The 20,662-nt window shown below is 38.2% G+C and overlaps 1 protein-coding gene across 3 annotated transcripts; it reads left to right on the forward strand.

Annotated features, from left to right (window-relative positions):
• The first annotated feature begins 2,252 nt into the window (after window positions 1-2,252).
• On the forward strand, window positions 2,253-20,085 carry LOC124161123 (high-affinity choline transporter 1-like). 3 transcript variants are annotated; one of them, XM_046537342.1, is made up of 10 exons: window positions 2,253-2,988; window positions 6,304-6,578; window positions 9,739-9,846; window positions 10,035-10,190; window positions 10,887-11,035; window positions 12,871-13,026; window positions 16,594-16,723; window positions 17,151-17,362; window positions 18,400-18,503; window positions 18,936-20,085. In XM_046537342.1, the coding sequence occupies exons 2-10, from the start codon at window positions 6,350-6,352 to the stop codon at window positions 19,312-19,314; spliced, it is 1,623 nt and encodes a 540-aa protein (XP_046393298.1). In that variant the 5' UTR covers window positions 2,253-2,988; window positions 6,304-6,349; the 3' UTR covers window positions 19,315-20,085. The 3 variants fall into 3 exon arrangements, with proteins under 3 accessions (XP_046393298.1, XP_046393299.1, XP_046393301.1); XM_046537343.1 differs by lacking the exon at window positions 2,253-2,988 and adding an exon at window positions 3,064-3,153; XM_046537345.1 differs by lacking the exon at window positions 2,253-2,988 and having other exon boundaries at window positions 6,490-6,578; window positions 9,739-9,839.
• The last annotated feature ends 577 nt before the right edge of the window (window positions 20,086-20,662 follow it).

The raw sequence follows: 20,662 nt of genomic DNA on the forward strand, positions 1-20,662 counted from the left end.
TCAATAATGTTCTGAAGGGAAAGATAAAGGACCGATACCATCATGCAGTGGTGGCTGATGATTATATATCCAGGGTGTGCATTAGAGAAGATATGCAATGATGAAAAAGGGTATGAAGTTCAAATGAATGCTGCTAAATGGCGCTGAATGCATTGACGGACTAGGATCCTGAGCGCAGGTAGCGTAGGTGGCAGCTACACCACTAACACACCACAGTTACTCACCAAATATGTGCGTGCACACTCGTGTCGTGATAAGTCTGCTCCCAGCACCCATTTGAACATGGCATGCCCTCCACTCACCTCGTCCCGCACCCACAAGCGATCGCATAGACTGAATATGCGGATGGCGTGATGCCACGGGATAGCACACTAGTAGATTGGTGTATTCGCCAAGGAGACAGCAGTAGTGTTTGGAGCTTCATATCCCATCTCTGTGTGGACAGGATTTTTATCTTTCTCTTCTTTGCAGAGGAATACATAGTTTTCTATTATAATTCATTCTTCTTTGGGTGAGCAGTTGCTGACATGCATATATGTACGCGCTGCCACTGCCATCATGCCTCCGTCCCTGAAATGATACCACAATGATACTATCATCATCACTTGTCAAATATCCTAATATTGGTTTCATGCAGCTCTCCTCTCAATTCTCCTATCAGTATGTCTTTAAAACATACAAGGTGTGATAAAAAAATAGTGGACTAACTTTATAACTTTTTTATTTTGGCGGATACCACTTAATCAAACTTGTCACCCTCAAAGTGCATGCCTTGGCAGACAACTCACCTTTGCCAATGTTTCTTCCAGCTCTCGAACTCTGCCTGGTAAACTGCAATAGGGATCCTCTTCAGATCTGCTGTACAATTAGTTTTAATGTTCGCTATAGAGTTGAATTGGTGCCCTTTCAAGGATGATTTTAACTTTGGATACGAAAAAAGCCAGATGTAGCCTCATCTGTAGAATAGGGTGGCTGCGGGATCACGAAAGTTCAGGTTTTGGTGAAAAACTCTTTCACAATCAGTGTGTGAGCAGGTGCTTTATCGTGGTGGAAACGCCATCATGAGGGACAAATTTTGATGCGACATGCATCATGCCCAAATGTCTATCAAAATTGTCTGACAAGATCCAAAACTAATGTTCACTTCTTCGGCTACCTCCATAACATTTGAACGGCGATTTTCCTCTACCCCGAGTAATGAGTGGCTAACATTTGGTGTACCTACACAACCTACACAAGGTTTGATATCATATAAATGGCCTACCTTACCCAGGGACACACCAATTCTCCCTCATAATGGTGTTGTATTTTGTCCACGACTGCTTGCTTGAATAGTTAACTTGCTTATTTTCCAGCTAACCTCTGTATCTAGAGTACGACCCAACATCCACAACCCAATGGATGCACTCATTGGCCTTACGCCAAGCCCGAAACATGAAACCATCTTTTGTAAATTATCAATTATTCCCAAAATGGGACAGAATAATCTCTGAAGATGCTGCCAACTTTGAATGGATGGCTAATTAATCTGTGAGCATAGACCAGTTATATCATGATGGAAAGTAAGTGATTTATACTTTCCAGTCATGTCAACTCTGCGTTGGAAAATTTTCAAACCCTTGGGTATATCTGGAGCTATTGATCATTAGTGCACAGAAGTTTCCTAAGCATGATAAAAATAACTGCTACATCACCTTCTACTGCTGACACTGAGATATCCTACCCTTGTCGTTCCTTATTAACATTCAAGGCTCTGCTTATTATAACAATCTATTTAGTGGCAGGAGAAGGGCATGCAAATTTATGTCAGGGCCGATGAATCAAGAGAACCTCCTCATTGTTCAGTGTGTTAAATATAAAGAATTTATGTAAAATGTGTCAAATGACATTTTACACCATATTGTCTTTTATTTGACTGAAATTCATTTTACTAGGTAGTTACTGTTTTCTGCGTGTTTCGTTTCAGTTTGTTTATAATTGAAGAATAGAATTAAAATGTATTTGAAAATAAATTTTTATTTTACTAACTCTAGCCTTTCAAAATTTTGATGTAATGGTCGACAGGAGATAGTTTTGAAGTTGGAGGAAGTGAAGATTTTTGTCACAGTAGATCAGGGAATTTGAATTAGAGAAACTTGTTACAGCCCTTAAAATATATTTTTTGGGAGGTTTTTGGGCAGAAAGAGATGAAACTTCATGCTCAGGAAAGCGATGAAAAACTGTTTCAAGGCATTTTGAATAATATCATAGATCGGTTTTCGCGGCACTTGTTTATTCTTTGGGTCAAGGTCAAGTGAAAGTATCGCCCTTTTCCTCGGAACATGACGACTACGGCTGGTCATCGTCGCGAGAGGAATGAGAAGTTACGAAGAAATTCGTAATTCTCAATTTCCTCGTTCGGAGGTGAAGGAAAACCGTTTGTATATCCTGACTCGTTACTTGGAGCGTCAGAATGACCTCATTGACGTGAGTTCAGCATCGCAATGACATTGGCGTCGCTTGTGTCAGAGCAACGCCCATTCAAAAGTCGCGTTAAATGCCCGCGAGCAATTAGTACGTTATTTACCCACAATTTTGATTTTTTTTGTCGAATGGAATGCATAATTACGAAGAAATACAATCCCAGCCGTTGTTCTTCTTGGAAGATGATGCAGAGGCTCGTACGAGGAAAAGTGGCTGGATTTATGTCGTCGGGGAAGTCACCGCCAGAGAAAAGGAGGAAGTTCTCGAGAGAGCACGTTGGAGAAAGCTTCTCCTGCGATACTCCGGCGCTATTCGTGAAGTGATCTTTACGAAGTGTTGAGTAAGAAATTTTCTTAGTGGCGTATGAAAATCATTTACGCTGAGTGTGTATTACCGTTGATTCAAGGCCATCCGAAGCTTGAAAGTGCAGTGTTGTTGTCCACCTGTTCCTAGCAGTCATCTATGTTTCTCTCGTCTGCGGCAAGAGTGGCGTGCACGACTTAACGTTCGAGGATCTCTTATCTGGTAGGTTGCATTAATTATGTAAATATTGGTGCTTATAGTCGATAAAGGGAGATTCAGTTTCAGTTTAATGTTCCCGACAGTAGTGCCTCTTTGTTTCACGTCCTTATCGCCGGCTGCCTTTGCATTTCGTTGTCTCGCCGAATTTATTACTGTGAGGGTAAAAGGGTGAGTGTCACGGTTTGCATAATTTCATGGGGATTAGCTACGTTTCAATAGTCGTTTTTTCCCGGTGGTTTGAACCGAAAATCGCATGGAAATTGGTGTGATACAATGAAATGTAGGCCGGAAATATTTGTTGTGCTTATTCTTAACGTCGAACTGATCAGTATGCTTTGGCTAAGAAAGCAGCGTTGAAATCTTATCATACTTTCGATTTGTTATTAAATCCCGCATTTAGTATTTAGACATTTATTTCGGTAATAAGTGTCCTTAACTTCGCGAGGCATTTTAAAGTGCATTTGGAAGGGGAATTCAAAATTTTCAGGATGATAATTTTGCAGCTGGAGTTATATGTTTTTCCAAATTTCAACATTTCTTAATTGCTATCTCTTGCAGTTTTTAAAATTGATATTCATTCATATCCCAACAAGGGTTCTTCTAATCTCAATCTCACCCCAATAAAGAGATTTTTCGTACAATTATTTCTTTATTCAATAAGTTATAAGGCTTCATATGTGATCCATGGATTTATCTTGGCAGCTTTTTCTTGTCCTAACAGTTTATTTACTACCCCCATTAGAGTGCATTAAATGTTTTTGAGCAATCTGTTTCTGATTTATCAGTCAGGATATCTCAATATCTTTTCTCCATTGCTTGCTGAAATTTTTGCGCATGTTGAACTTCTTCAATTTTTTCTGCTTGGTATTATTTTTTTACTGCTTATTTATTTTTAAATTTGGGTGGTGTTTAATCAACAGTAAATCATAGCCACCGGTAGTAACTGCCTAGTGGTACCTCTTGCACTTCTTTAAGAACTCCTGGTACATGAACTCTTTGTCTAAGTCTGTTGAAGACTTCTTACTAACGTTTACTTAGAATTTAGTTTTGAAATTTCCACTATCACAAACTGATAGTGAAGGAACCTCATGATGCCAGGCAGAACTATGAGCATGGCCAAGTGTGTGGTGATTTTTGATGGCCCTCTGTTGCGGGTTTTATCGCTGACTATCAGAAAACCTTTTTCGTTTTTTTGGAGGGGAATGCATTTTGTATGGGTTAATTTGAAGTGGGCTTAGCTTGACTATCTCACGAGAATTTGCCATTTGTTGGGGACGTTAAGCCATTGAGTGCTGCATTACAAATGGCATTGGAAATAAAACCAAGTTCACCAAAAATCATGTTCTGGATGGCGGAAACAGAATGAGTGATCATGCCCACCAGTCCGAATACCCCTGTGATGTTTTGTTGCTTTGCAGGAAGATCTTTGTTATTAGTAAATGTGCAAACTCTATATAGCCCTGCAGGAAAGCTGACAATTCTTGCTCAATTTGTGTATGAAACCAATGGTTTGACAGGGTAGATATCTCATGATATTCTTAGGTGAAATCTATGCATTCAGAATATTTGTTCCAATGAGCCTGCAATTGCGTGTTGTATGGAGAACATTAGACTAATACTTTTAAGCTGGTTATTGTGGTTTATGAGACGACATTATATTCCTGGAAAATGTTCTCAAAAGTTATGGTTATGGGGGGTATGGTCTTGTGGCGTAACCAGGAGTTTGAAATTGGGGGGGTTCACTGGTGATATCCATGCCCTTGCATGGTGCGTGGAAGGGTAAAAGGGGGGTTCTCCCCCAGAAAATATTGGGATTATGTTTGAAAACGTGACTATTAGGACTGAAGAACAGTAATTTTTTAACTAGTATTTATTAAAATTTATTTAGTGAGACTAACTCATTTTTGGCACCTCTTTTAAAGGCTCAAGGGGGAGGTTCGTAACCTGGAAAACCCCTTTCCCCCCTCTGGCTATGCCACTGGTCTGGTCTCATAGTGTTGGTTTTTAACCTTAGCCTTCATACTACAGGATCTAAGCTTGCTGCAATGGTTTGGTGTAGCTCAAAAATGACCACACTTTTATCTCCGCCAAAGATGGGAGCAGCAGGGACAGTTGTGTTCAAACGATAATTACGTGAAGTCTTATGCAGTGTGTGTAGCCAAAAATCCATATTTTAACTGGAAAAATTGGTGGTTGTCTTATACTCCTCTCCACCCTATGAGGTGCTGTATGGAAGCAGCAAGGGCAGCGGTGTTCAAATGATAAAATTATCATTTGATCAAATGATAAAATCATAATTTTATAAGAAGTCTTTTATGTTGAGTACAGGGTATAGCCAAAAATCTATATTTTAACCCTTTCGCTGCTGTTCTATCTCCGAAAACATTCTCCTTACATGCGGCGAAAAGGTTAAAATGCGTTTCGTGGGCCCATGGAGCAGGTACTTCCAGGATGGGTGTGGTACACCCTCCGAAGGGACGCTAATCTGCGGCCCTATCCTCGACGAGCTCACCCACGCAGGACCGTCTCTTCGACCCTACCAGCGGGGGCCTACCTCCCGAAAAGTACCGCTGTGACTGCAATTTCAAAATCAATCAATCAATCCGATCATCAAAAAATTATTGTTTTCATCGCACTCCTGCCAATAAAGCACGTCTTTCATCCGTGTTTCTACGATGAAAAATAACGATTTTGTTAACTTTGCTAAAAACGTGGCTGCAGACAACCGGAAAAATGGTCATTTTAGCAAAGTTAACAAAATCCTTATTTTTCATTGCAGAAACACAGTTCAAAGACGTACTTGATTGCTTCATTGGCAGGAGTGCGATGAAAACAATCATTTTTTGATGATCGGATTGATTGATTGATTTTCAAATTGCAGTCAGAGCGGTCACTTTTCGGGAGGGAGGCTGCCTGCTTGTAGGGTCGAGGAGACGGTCCTGCGTGGGTGAGCTAGTCGGGGATAGGGTCCTGGATTAGGGATCCTTCGAAGTGCTTCGGCGAAAGTGCTGACCCCATGGTAGGGAGGAAGAAAAAGTACGTCCACAGCAGTCTGCCGTGCGGACGTACTAGGTACGTCCACAGCAGTGAAAGGGTTTAGTGGAAAAATTTGGTATCGTCTTACACCCCAGTTGTCTTGTACACCGGGAATTCAGTTCCATTATGGGATCATTATTTAATGAATATTGCTTCGCTCAATTACTAACACTAATGGATACCAAGCAGTTATGAAAAAAAAATTAAATTTGTTCTTTGTTTTCTTTTTTTAATGGGCTATGGATGTGGAAGTTTTATTTGCATGCGTATATTTGATTGCAGTTGGTGCAAATATTTTGGTTGGAGTTGTTAAGCCCATTCCTCCACAATGAATTATACTGTTTATGGGGAAAAGAAACCTCCTTCAAGCTTAGAAGATGTTGATTATGTTGGAGCAAGTGCCATTGTTTGTTTATATGTGACAATGTTACTGATTGGAGCTTGGGCATCATGGCGACAGTTCAAGGCTAAGTCACTGCGTGAGACCTCGGGAAGTGAAGAGTTGTACCTGGCTGGGAGACAGTTAAGCTTGCCTGTTGCTGTTGCTACTCTTGCAGGTAATTTTTTCTTAAGTAATTTGATGATTTAAAATTCGAAAATTGTAAGTAGTACTGAATTAGTGATTTAAGCATTGTAAACTTAGTCCTGAAATGGTATGAGTGACTTCAGGGTTGAATAATCATTCTCTTGGTAGGAAACTTGACTGTGGTTGTGCATCTAGTACCGATTTATGAATGGAGACTAATTGAGAATATTTTTGGGAGAATGGCTGTTGTAGTCCTTTAAAAAATCAAAATATGTGTATAATTTTTAGCTGATCGGGTGAGGAAAAATAATTCTGTTTACTTTGTAGTATAAGAGAAACTTAAACATAGGTTTTAAATCCATGAGAATGGGTTGAATTGCTCGCCAAAACCTGAAATCTAAGGAAAATGTATTTAATTGGCTAAGTTTTTCAATTTATGTTGTCTAAAGGTTTATCTTACAGAAAGAACTTCAAATAGTTTTCACAAATAGTGTTGGTTTTTAACCTTAGCCTTCATACTACAGAATCTAAGCTTGCTGCAATGGTTAGGTTTAGATCAAAAATGACCACACTTCTATCTCCACCAAAGATGGGAGCATAAAATCATATTTCAGTTTTCACAAAGTCATTCTCCAGGTTTTGATGAATACCTAATTGCTATTATCAAATGATCAATCGGTGCTCCTGATAAGGGAAATTAATTGCCACTATGTAACAAATTATCAGAGGCTTTACAAAGTTTCATTTTCTTGAATGTGAAACAATGGCTATAATTATATAAAGCTGCATTCAAGATCATCATACTAGATATAATCCACCTGTCTACATGGCTGAACAAAATTTATGGTATCCCCACGTCTCGTTGAATCATTTCAATTATCAGGTAATCCTGATGATTACCAGGTGCTTGGTGATAGTGCCAGTGAAATATGGCTGTATAATAAATTAGCAGAGGATTTAAAAATCTCTCTTGAAAATGAAACAATGCTTTACAAAGTTAGACTTGAGACCCTCACAATAGAGATAGTGTGTATTTGACTTGTCTTACGGGTAATTGTAAGAAGCTGAATGAAACTGAATCTCTTTGAATACATATGGACTGATAATTCTGATTCAGAATGCAGTTTGGAGGCATGAATGAAATCCACTTGAGCTTATTTCAATCTCATGGACACATTTTAGAAAAAAAATAATTGCTTAAAAATGCTTATTTAAAAAAATTTTGTTTTGACGAATGTGGAAAGTAGACTTTAAAAATATTAACAGCACTTGGGTATTATTCTAGTAAGCAAACATTCAAGAAAATACAAACATGTAAATTTTCTGTTTAACCCTTTCCTGCTAGTGCCTGTGAAAGGATGTGTTTTCAGTGGTACGAGTAGCACGAGAATATTTTAAACCTCTTTTTCACAGAGGTCTTTTTTTGGGTGGAGTTACTCTGGTCTTCCCTCCCCACAAATTTGGACCAAACTGAATGGGTCGCCGGCTATTACTCAGGCCACTGGACTAGGCCCTCTTACCCTAACTTAGCATGAGTCCACAGTCAACTTATTTCAATACAATTTTCCTAAAATAGTTTGCACTTATATAAGAATAACTAACATTTTTTAGGCATTTTAAAATTTTAAATGGATTAATAGCAGGGATCTTAAACGTTTTTTAATGGATGGGCCAAAAATCGATTTCATGTCATCCAGAGGCCCACAATGCTCCACATCACTTAAATACCACCTGATCAATAAAATGAAAAAAATTTCAAAGTGCTATAATATTTATTGATTAAAAAGTTCAATCAATCAATGCGATTGTGGAGGAGTGTGTTGATATTTGGTTTTATTTTTGTAGTTGCAAATATTTTCTTTAGCCTCTAGTGGCTGCAAGAAATTAGCCGGCGGGCTGCATGTGGCCTGGGGGCCATGGGTTGAAGTCCCTTGATTTATAGAGCTGTTAACAAAGTTAGTAAGCACAAGGCACTAAAACTTTAACTCCATAAGTTAGTGGCATTGCCAGGAACTTCGTTTGGGGGGTTCAAAACCAGGAGGGAAAATTTTTGAAAAACAGGATACTAAGGAGAGGGTTTTAAACTAATTTTAACACTTTTAATAATCGGGAAAAAAACTTCATTTTTCAAAGAAATCTTTAGTAAATGCATGGTTTTTCAAAATTTGTTTTTTTTTATGGTGCAAAGTTAGTGTACTTTAATATTTTGGGGGAGGTACGGCTCCTCCCTCGCTACCCCACTGCCATAAGACCATTAATAGTAATGCTAAAATTTCATTTAAAAATTGCATATACACATTAAAAAACTAAGAATTCATATCAAAATAAAAAACTGGAGTATGCATTAAAATTTTTCTTTGCGAAAACCGTTGACAATATGACCACTTCACAACAGATTCCTGCTGTGAGGAGGATAATATACGAGTGGCAGGGTTGGGCCCAATTGCTGAGGAATGGCATTAAGGTATTGCTAAGCTGGGTCTCAGGCAGGGCGTGAATACTTCTGACCATTGCTACCTCAGCAGTCGCTCCCCTTCCCCCACGTCGAATCTAGTCAATGTCCATTCATTTGCATTGAAATATCCATGCTGGCTGGTGCCGATGTTTATTACCAACTTTTATTTACACCATACCGAAACTGCCATAATTAAAAAAATGTATTCAAGTAATGTTATTTCGAAAGTAGTTTCCAAAAAGAATCGTTTTATTAATAATCGAGGCATTAAATAGTTTGACAATATATGTACCTGAATTTATTAAAACATTTAAAGACTATAAAAATTCTGTTTCTAATAAAAAATATTAGTTTAAATAGCATTTTATACATTAAATGAAGTAGATAGTCAGGGATAAAAGTGCTTTTTTTGATATTGAAGTTTGTGTGCCATATATATTTGTGTGGTAGAGGTGTATGATATACATAGCGTTTATGTCCAGCCTATTTTTTCCTGTAATAACTAGACTCTGATTTACCTTTTTTAATTTTTTAATTTGAAGGTCAGTAGAGTTTATTATTATTATTAATGTAATAATGATGAATTATCAGGCCTATTTTCCATGCATTGAAAAAAATGACTGCATTTTATTGGAAGTCTTCCCTTGGAGGTTAATGCTTTTAATTTATCTCCTATCCCATCCATAGTATTTTCACAGTACATCTTATAATATTTTACAAATATTTTTTTTCATAGCTACCCAGATTGGAGGTGCCTTCCTTTCTGGCACTGCAGAAGAAACCTACAAGCGAGGAATCTTATGGTGCCCTGTTCCATTTGCATACATATCCGGGATGGTAATTAGTAAGAAATTTTTTATTGTTGCCTTTGAACATGACCACTGCTTTTCAATGAGTTCATTAGGTGTAGGTTCTATGATAATACTGTTTTATTTGCTTTTGCCAGAAAGCAGTCTTTGTGTGGTATCTCCTTAAAATATTTTCATTGGAAAGATATGAAATTTTTAATATGTGGAAATTATTTTTTGGTAGATGGGTTGACATTTGCTCCGACAATGAGGAAGCGTGGATACTTGACAGTGTTTGATCCACTGCAAGAGAATTTTGGTCATGTGATGGGTGGGCTCTGCGTGGTTCCCCATATTATTGGTGATCTATTCTGGATTGGTGCAGTTTTATCAGTTCTAGGTAAGGAAAAAAAATATTTTAGTCTATCTAATTAGATTTGCATTTAATAACCTTTGGTTAAATAAAATGATAAAACTTATTGTACTGTCGACTGGTTTATTAATAATAATGATGCGTTTTGATGCTTAGCATCATCATCAGGTCAAATAGAAATAACAAGTGAGCACTGCCGCAGCTGGTATGCTGGAATGCTGTATATCAGGCACATAAGGCTCTATTATTAATAAACCATTGGACATTTAAAATAAGTTTATCATTTTATTCAGCATGCTGTTCCACCATATCTTGCCAAACTCAGTTGAACTTACCTTTAGTTAGTCAGATATTAGGGTGATGATCTGAATGGCCCAAGGCTAAGCTGTGGCTAAGGAGTCCTTGGGGTGAGCCCATATGTGTTCACCCCTTGACCAATGAGCCCATATGAAAATAAATAGCCAAGAAGAGAATTCCAAATTCATTTACCAAACATGTAATATAAATTCTCCATCATAATGACTAAGGTATTTTGTTTTAAGTTGATGACATGCCTTTTGACTTTTTCAGTCTTTCAAAATTCTCTCCTGGCATTTAATGGCAGACAAAAATAGTGCATCTGCTGCCTGGTGGCATTTTAATATGCTCCGTGCTGGTATACCTAAGATACATTTGCCTTTTATTTATTCATGCCTAACATTGTTGGCCTCTAATTATTAATAGGATCCACCCTGAAGGTGACGATGGGGCTGGAGAGAGAGACTTCTATACTTGTGAGCTCTGCTGTTGGGATGATTTACACGTTGTGTGGAGGCATGTTGTCTGTTGCATACACTGACGTACTGCAGATCATTGTTATATTCGTTGGCATGGTGAGTTTTAGTGCTGCTGTGTTTTTAAAATAATACATACATGTTGGGTTAGAAAAAATAATTATGTTTAACTGTTGATACCTGTTGATAAAATTCATCTCTTACTTATGGTTTTATAGTAGTTTTTTCAATTTTCTAATCATATTTAGCTATGTATTATATTCACTCAATATGGTCTAAAATTAATAGGATACAGCTCATCAGAAAAGAAACGACAATTTTTTTTTACTATTTACCACCTGAAAGTTGCATAAATATCAGCAGAATCAGGAATTGTGTTCCTTTATTTTTTGAAATAGTCATGCACTACTATCTTCATTGGTATTTTACCCACTTAGATGGTTCGTTGTGCTTTTTGTTAGTTAACTTTTTCAGTGCTTGCCATCCTACTCAAATAGAATTACCTTCTTCAGCCGGCACAAGAACAATTATTCTTCCCTCTATCCATTGGTTCTTTTCTCTTTCTCCCCTTCAATTGCTTACCGAACATCCTTCTCTTTATCAGTATCATATTTTAAGCATCCAAGTACATTCTCCAATTCTTCATTCTCCATTCTCTGCCTTCTCCTTATTTTACTCCAGAAGTTTACATTCCTTATCTACCATGCCTACAACTTCCTAGTTTGACATTCTCTTCATCCATTTCAGCTTTGCCTTCTCCTCTATGCCCATATCTCAAATCCCTACAGCTTCTTCTCATCCTCCTTCCTCTGCATCCAACTTTCCACCCCATTGAGTGCTGTGATTCATATCAGACACAGGCCTTTACTTTACTCTTATATTCAATGATTCTCTCAATAACTCCTTTCTATTCATAAATGCCTCTATTTCAATAGCTATTCCAGTCTTAATATCCTTACTGTTGCGTCTGTTTTCCTCAAAAAAAGTTGCACTTGTGGTTAAATTCTTCAACCTGTTGAAGTTTGTTACCCTTATTTTCATGTTTATCCTTGATTTATTTGCTTTCAAATCTTTAACAACACTACACAGCTCTTTTTGAATAATCCTCATACCATATATTCACTCAGATTGTTTACCTAATGCATCGACAAGCACCTAGAAACTTTTTGCAAGCCATCTAATCAGCACCTAATTATCCATAAATCTTGCTGACTTAAACATCAATCTGCCTGCTTTAACTCCTGCATCTAACTCTTTCAAGGTATCCTTAACATGTCCTTGGCAGTGGCGTAACTAGAAATATGCTTTGGGGGGATTACCCCTCCTCCCCCAGGGGACGGATCGGAATATTTAAAAAAAATGACATGCCTGGAAATACATTTTACATCATTTTGGTGCTAAAAAATTAACTTTAAGCTGATGCATTTACAATTGTCCAAACTAGGCAATGGTTTAAAATATTTATTTTTTATTTCACCGAGGCTTTGGGAGGGGGGGGGGATCTATCCCCTCATCCATCCCCATAGTTACGCCATTGGTCCTCGGCATGCAAATTAAGTGGTGAGGGTGACATTGGACAGCCTTGTTTTATACCTCAGCCTATGCTTTCCCACCCTCCTGGGTCTCCAATGACTACCCTCTTGCTAATTAGTTTTCTAGCATAATGTTTCACTTTCAACAAACTATTGATACATATTAAATATAAGGGATCTGAAGCAATATCCACTTGTCTCAGCAACATGAAATGACTTTGTATTTTTAGTAAGGATAGTTAATTAGATTTGGCTTCATGTTGTGATAAATTGTACTATTTCATGAGCTCTCTCATTTATGATTTGCTTGTACTGTTATAGTCTGCTTCCAAAAAAAATTTTGGTTCAAAAATGAAGAAATCTTTCTTGTATTAATCATTCATTTTCTCTTAATCTCCGCAGTTTCTAAGCCTTGGATTTATGTTGACAAATGAGGCTGTGTCACATTCTGGCCTTGGTGGATCTGTGTCTGATTGGTTGGGACATGTTTCTGCCGCGCAGGCTGGAAGCTATGCTGATGGAATTCTGATTCCACTCCTGGGTGGATTACCTTGGCAGGTGAGGATGCTCTCCATAGCATTGGCGTAGCGAGGGGGGGTTTTGAGGGATAAACCTCACCCCCCACAGAGTTCAGAAATTTTTAAAGTAAAATCCATTTTATCTAATTGGATTAATATTACTTATAAAATAGTGTAAGGATTAATAAAATATCTTTCAGAAAGCCTTAAAACCCACTACATATTATTTGAAACATTTATCTTAAATTTTTTTACTTACCTGGCGGGTATTCTATAAGAGCAAAAACCCACATGGTCTATACCTTTCGGGAATAGTTTACTCACCCTCGGAATAGGTCGGAATGCAATCATTTAGTTGCGGCAACTAAAAAGTTGCTGTGCACGGGGCCACAGCCAATACCATGTGTTTCATTGGATCTTCTTCAATGCAACTAAATAGTTGCTTTGAAAAAGTTACCAGTGCATGGGGGCCCTAACACCCAGATCCCCAGTATTACTAGTAGTTGCGCCTAAAACCCCCCCTAGCCTTAATTCCTAGCTGCGCTGCTGCTCCCAAGTAAATATAATTATGGAGGTGTGATGAAGTTGAACAATAGTTTTGCTGAGCTAATAAATATATTGGCTTGCAGCATTTTTATCCTAGGGTGCTAAAGCTAAAGTCTATAATGGCCTACTGGACTAAGATGACTAATATTTTGTCTTCAATTTGCCCACAAGAATTCAAGAACTATATTTTGTATTTTTTCTCTGTGTTGAAGAAATTTCCTATCAATAAGCAAAGCCAAGAGAATATCTACATAATTTCACCTTCATGCTGACCAAATTCCGTATCTATTATGTCAAGGAAACAGGATGGCACTTTTTCACATAGGTATTTATTTATCCACACAAGGTGTTTCAGTTGTTCGGCCATTATCATGTCCACTGCGATATAATAATGTTTAGGAGCTCGTTATGTATTATTGCGAGGTGTAGGGTGGAGTGTGGATGGATAGATCTGGGAAGAAGGGAGGCACAGGATAATGGGTTATTGGGAGGCTTGCTTGGAAAATGGGAGTGAGTGAGGAGCGTCTCATGAATGTTTTCTCATTCATTGGAAAGCTCGTCCTTCTTTCACAATCTCTAATTTTTCCATAACGTCCAGTCTTCAGCCTTTCCTTTACACATGAACTATCTCTGGATCAAATTCTCTGTATGTTTTTTTGAGGAGATGTTTAGCCCTGAGAGAGGTGGAATCTCCTTTTTTCCAACATTTCTTGTGTTCTGACATCTGGATGATGTGTGCAATGTATCTTCCAGGAGTGTCGAGTTATGAAAAATATTGGGGGAGCCCATACCAAGGGTCTTGCCTCAGAAAATTTTTATAAATAGTGAGTTTTAAAGTTTTTTAAAGCATTTTAGAAGAGTCGTACGATCAACATTAGAACCCTGAAAACTTGACTCTCGATATCTGGACACTCTGGGGAAAATCGACAAGCCTGACACATTTTGTCCTCACCCCCATAATGAATTTATAGAGGGGGCTCGGGTCCCCTCAGGCTCCATGGAGTCGGTGCCACTGGATTCATCGCTTGTCTTTATAAACCATACATCCTGGTAAAGCTAATGTGCCTCATAAAAGATAAAATACCCCCCTCCCTCCTCAGCTCCTAAAGCTCCTAAAAATTTTTGTATTGCAGTGGACATGATAATGGCATAACTACTGAAACACCTCGCATGGATAATTAAATTTGTGAAAAGTTTGGAGTGTGTAGATTCAAAAGAAACAATTGCAACTTGTTTGAAAAGGTGGAGGTAATCGATTGTATCGCCGTAGTTGACCGGTCGACGGTGAGGCTCTACTGTGAGTCGACTGGTGACTTCGGCTTCGCCCTGAAAGCAGTCAGTCTCGTACTGGACGCGCTCGGGTGCAGGTGGCCTACCACCTCCCTAAGAATATACCTGTTTTAAAACTACTTTCGTAGCCTATCATTTATCGAACATTTTTCGGTCCTTCGGGCCGGATTGGGATATAATTCGAACACAACTTGAAGACTAGGTCAGAATATGGTAGAGCAATTTTAAATTTAGATAAATTTATTAAAGACCTATGAGGTTATTAGGTACTCATTCATCATAGCTCTGTTTGTGGCACCTAAATGCCCAGAGCAGCAGGGAGAAGAGGTGACCCAGGTAGCATTCTGATGTTGGTCCAGTGTCGAAAGTGACTGCAGGAGGAGGAGGTGTTTGGAGGGAAAGGCTAAAGTAAACCTTGACACACCAAAATATTTAGGATAGCCAGATCAAAAGGGGTAATTTTAACCCTTTCACTGCTGTGAACGTACCTGGTACGTTCACACGGCAGGCTGCAGTGAACGTACTTTTTCTTCCTCCCTGATATGCACTTTTGCCAAAGCACTTCGAAGGGTCCCTAATCCGGGACCCTTTCCTCGACGAGCTCACCCTCGCTGGCCTCTTCGGCCCTCTGAGTGGGGGGGCTCCCTCCCCAAACGTGACCGCTCTGACTGCATTTTGAAAATCTATCAATCAATGATTGTTTGCATCGCACTCCTGCCAATCAGGCAATTAAGTACGTCTTTGAACCATGTTTCTGCGATGAAAAATGACGATTTTATTAACTTTACTTAAAACGTGGCTGCCAACCACCAGAAAATGGCCATTTTAGCAAAGTTAACAAAATCGTTATTTTTCATCGCAGAAACACGGTTCAAAGACGCACTTGATTGCTTGATTGGCAGGAGTGCGATGCAAACAATCATTTTTTGATGATCAGATTGATTGGTTGATTTTCAAATTGCAGTCAGAGGGGTCACTTTTCAGGAGGGAGGCTCCCCACTCGGCGGGCCCAAGAGATGGGCCAGCAAGGGTGGTCTCGTCGAGGAAAGGGTCCCAGATTTGTGACTCTGCGGAGGGTGTACCACTCCCATCCTAGAAGTACCTGCTCCATGGCACAACAAAATGCATTTAAACCTTTTCGCCGCATTTGTGGAGAAGGTTTTCGGAGATTGAACAGCAGTGAAAGGGTTAAGCTGTTTATCTTATGCACACCAATACCAGATGATTGGAAGCAAGTGTTCTCATTAGTGCCCCTAAATAGAATGGTCACTTTTACCCACACTCCTTCCTCCCTTCCGTCTGTCAAAATTGACTCACCTGGGCCGAAAATGGAATTTTGTGTAGGTGCCACAAACTTGTAAAAGAACCTTTCAAAGCTACTAACCATCATCCTAAAAATAGAAGGTAGACATGAGCATATGCTCATTTATGATAAAACATTTAGCAGTGAAATCATGCTCTTGATAAACTATTACGCTTCTCTGTTTTGGAGATTTTTTTTTGAAATTTTGGATTTGGTTTTAGTAGGGATAAGGTTGTATTTAGTACACCTATTTTTCAGTTAAGTCACACGGTTGATAGTTTGATGCTCTGAATAACATTGCAGAACATGAAAGGATGTGTTGGAAATCATGAAAAAAGGAAAACTCTCTTAGCTCGGCTGAAACTTGTTATAACGATTCAGTGAGCATGTTTTCATTAGTGTGTATGCAGTTCATACTCTTTTTTTAGTCTTTCGGTGGCCTAAATTTTACTCTTACTTGCTTTTAAGGGTTACTACCAGAGAGCCCTATCCCTCAAGTCAGAGAAGAATGTCTTACCAATGTCGTTGCTGGCCTCCATTCTGCCATTGATGTTGATTGTTCCTCCAATTGTTATTGGTGGGGTAGCAAGGACTGCTGGTAGGTACTTGGATTTATTTATTTCTTGATATTAATTGTAGGTGGAATGTAAAATTTGATGAAACAGTATCATTTTCTTAACAACACCAAAACCAATGAGTGCTTATATAATGCATAGTTTCCTGCTTCACTAGGTGGAAATTTATGATATCACTCGTAATGGTAAAATTTAATTCCATTCTGTATGTACATTGTTATGTTGAATGACCATGGTTTTGACAGAGCGTGTCGTGAGGATGTGTCAAAGCCATGAATGTTTTAAAATGTGTTGAATAGGTTCAAGTGTTATTAATATGAGTGACTTCAGTCAGTATTGTGTACATGTGAAAAGTTTTTAATTAGGTGTAGCCATATCATGAAATGAGGTGCCATTTTACATTTGAAATTACATACATAATTGATTTACTCTCTGTGATTACTATTTCAGCTTGGAATATGACAGCTCTAGCTGCACCAATCAGCGATGGTGATGCATCTTTAGTTCTTCCATTGACTCTGAGATATTTGGTCCCTCGAGTGGTTACTTTTTTTGGTGTTGGCGCTGTAACAGCTGCAGTGATGTCAACAATTGACAGTGCAGTTTTAGGTGCAAGTTCAGCCATTGTAAACAATGTTTATAAAGGATTGTTGAGAACCAAGGTTTGTATTCACCAGGACTGATAATGTTGGTATTGCATAGTGTTTGAAGTTTTTATGATATTCTGCAATTTAATTATTATTGTATATGATCTACTGGTCAAATCAGGTTATCCTGGAAAGAATTACCTAGGCCTATGACTTTTCCACATTAAATGCCATGTGCTCTGTGTAGGGCCTGTTCTTACTCTGAGGGCCTGTTAAGGCCTGTTTACACGATACATTAACACGTACGAGTTAATGTACGTTTGCGTGAATGATTTTTGTGGACCGGAACGGAACATATACGAATGCATGAACCAAATTAGAACAGGTTCTATTTTCTGTGCATGCATTCGCACAAGTTGGGTGGTTACACGGTGCATCAAGCACTGGCACTGCAAAGTGATTTTTTATTTTCTTACATGCTTTTCGCCTTAGCTATTTCATCACCAGCTTCATTTGCCAGTGCCATGCCTGCATTTGATAATATCTTCTATTTGATTGCTTTGCTTCTGGCACATTGCCGATGCAAGTGTAAACTAGATTTCTTTCATTAAATCTGTGAGCTATGTTCTCCTATTCCCTCTTCGCTAATTTACCAACATCTTCCTTCAAGCACAGACTATTAAGCATCCCTGCTACCTTTAGTACGCACTCCATTCACACTACTGTCTTCTCCTCATCTTGTCACTTCTATATTCTATCCCCACCCACCATGTCAGTCTCTTCCTCATTCCCTATAATTGTCTTCCAAATCACCTTTTCCAGTACATTTAATTCATATCTACATCTTTGGTGTTCCTGCAATATACTCCTCCTTTTTCCTCAGCAATAAAATTTTTGCCATGGCACCAATTCCATATTTTAAAATTGAATCAATGCATGTATAAATGATTAATTTACCATTAAAGATGCTCTACCCATGGCACAATAATAAATGCATAATCAAAACCTGGGAAGATCACAGCCGTAATGCATTGTCTTTGTCATCCACTGTCATCATATTAAAAATAAATTGTCTAATTGAGCTTATGATTAATGTCTGTTTTGTATTTCAGGCATCTGATGGTGAAGTAATGTGGTGCTCAAGAATCAGTATATTAGCTGTTGCTGTTGCTTCGACTGGAGTTGCTTTCATGGCTGAGTCAATCTATGGTCTGTGGTAAGTAAAATTTCATAAAAATGGATAACCGTTCTCTTTAGCATGAAGTATAATGATTGTGATGAGTGAGTACCAGCAATTTTCTCATTTGTAATGTCTGCCTTGCATAAATCCCTCCTTTAAAGTTAAGCCTGTTTATCAAAAAAAGAGACAATCAATAGTACATATTTATTTGCATTTTAATACCTTGTGTGTTCGGCCACATACCGTATTTGTCTGAATATAGCCCCCCTTTTTTTCCCAAAATGCCTGTGATAAAAGTTAAGGGGGAACTATATTCAAACCCATTTTTTTTTCCCGAAACTCAAGCCTCAACATTAGGGGGGCGGGGCTATATTCAGAGGGGGACTATATTCAGAGGGATACGGTAATTTACATTTGAAATTATCTTTTTAATTGATTGCTATATATTCTAATGCTCTCTTTCAACAGGTACCTCTCTTCAGACCTGATGTATGTGCTTGTATTCCCTCATTTCTTAATTGCTATGGTTGCTCCTGGTGTTGGAACACCTCTAGCAAGTGCACTTAGCTTCATTGTTGGGATAGTTTTGCGTGTATTAGTTGGAGAAGAGTCCATAGGATTGCCACCTGTGCTGAAATTTCCAGAGACTATACCAGTACGTACTTTGACAATGGCTGTGAGCCTAGTAGTATTGGTTGTTGTGTCTCTAATCAATCAGGCCCTAAGAAACAGGCAGAGGAGAACTGTTACTCGCTATAACGTTGGGGACATTGTGAGATCCACTGACCTCCTGACCATGAATAGTAGGTCATTTACTCAAAAAGATCATGCCCCTATGCGAAGATAGTTGAACTTGATTGTGTATCCACTGTCAATTTTATAAAGATATTTTAGAACATTCATGACGAGTAGCACTTCTTCCAAAAAATGTTGGAACTTGCGAAAGAAGTTGTTGGGGACAATTTTCTGGTGGGTTGAGTGAATTTTTTGGTATACACTCAGGATGGTGTTCTATTTAAGTGGATGCTTGAGCTTGAGCTTGATGAAGAATTTTAGTACAAAATTATCTTTTCATTATGAATAGGATTTAATGTGATGACTGATGTTCCTTTAAAGGAATGCTGTAAATGTGAAATAATAGTGATTGTTTTTAGTTGATAAATATTGTTTGTGACAGTGCTCTTTTTGAAGATTGAAAGGAATACAGAAATTTTTGAGGTAATTTTAATGTTGTGATCAGTGCGCTCACTACTGTAACAAGTTGTGATGAAACCGTGTGAACTGGAATTTCATGTTTTTAATGAATATGCATCCTAAAAATGTATTCAATGTTCCTGTAATCTAATGTCCAACATTACTAAGTTTAATACGTTGCTACTCTACTCTTTTATAATAATTTCATGAAATATGAGTCAGTGAGCAGTTGGAAATGGGTTTTATAGTATATATGTATGTAGATGACGATGATTGTCATCGTTATCAAGGTTTTGCCGGAAATGAAGAACTATGCTTGTTGGATTGCAAAAACAATTTTACTGTGGCTTTTGTTATTGGATTGAATTTTATTTTCATTAATTTGTTATTGTTTAATAATGAGTAAATATTTTCTTTAATTAAATGAGATTTTTTTATTGAGCTCTTTGAAAGAGCGAAGTTACTGTGCTACCTATTAAACCTACATCCTGCAGTGCCATTTCACATTGGTTGGTGCAGTAATAGTAGTCAGGACAAGGATGTGGAAGGCAAGGGGAAACCACCACATTATCATCCTGAGGAGCCGAAGTTACTGCACCCATAAATAATATTATCATTCTCTCCCTTACCTGTTTACCTAGCATTCTTCCCTCTGTCACATAGTTTAACTTCCCCTCTTTGCCTAGTATTTGCACTGTCCAAAGTGGTGGCCTTCTCCTTATCTCATCTAGAGATTACCTCTCACCACCATGTTTAGAACTTCTTTGTTTGTATTCCTCTCCTTAAATCTTACTGTCATTCTCCTTTACAGTCTATTCTCAAATGTGTGTAACCTAATCTTGTTCTTTTTCTTCACTACCAATTTTTCTGTACTGTAATGCGCTACACTTAAGATCTGACACTCTACCAGCCTCTTCTATGCCGTCTTACAATACGATCCACTCATCAATTGTTTCCCATTCATAGTTTTCACCTTCGCTTACCTTATTCTCTTCTTGATA

Source organism: Ischnura elegans, chromosome 6, assembly GCF_921293095.1.
Source record: "Ischnura elegans chromosome 6, ioIscEleg1.1, whole genome shotgun sequence".
NCBI classification, from domain to species: domain Eukaryota; kingdom Metazoa; phylum Arthropoda; class Insecta; order Odonata; family Coenagrionidae; genus Ischnura; species Ischnura elegans.

Bases quoted from the DNA above. Each gene is read 5' to 3' on its own strand.
- LOC124161123 (XM_046537342.1), top strand. From the start codon at position 6,350: ATGAATTATACTGTTTATGGGGAAAAGAAACCTCCTTCAAGCTTAGAA. The intron at 10,191-10,886 runs GTAAGGAAAAAA...AATTATTAATAG, and splicing joins TGCAGTTTTATCAGTTCTAG to GATCCACCCTGAAGGTGACG. The intron at 17,363-18,399 runs GTTTGTATTCAC...TTTGTATTTCAG, and splicing joins AAGGATTGTTGAGAACCAAG to GCATCTGATGGTGAAGTAAT.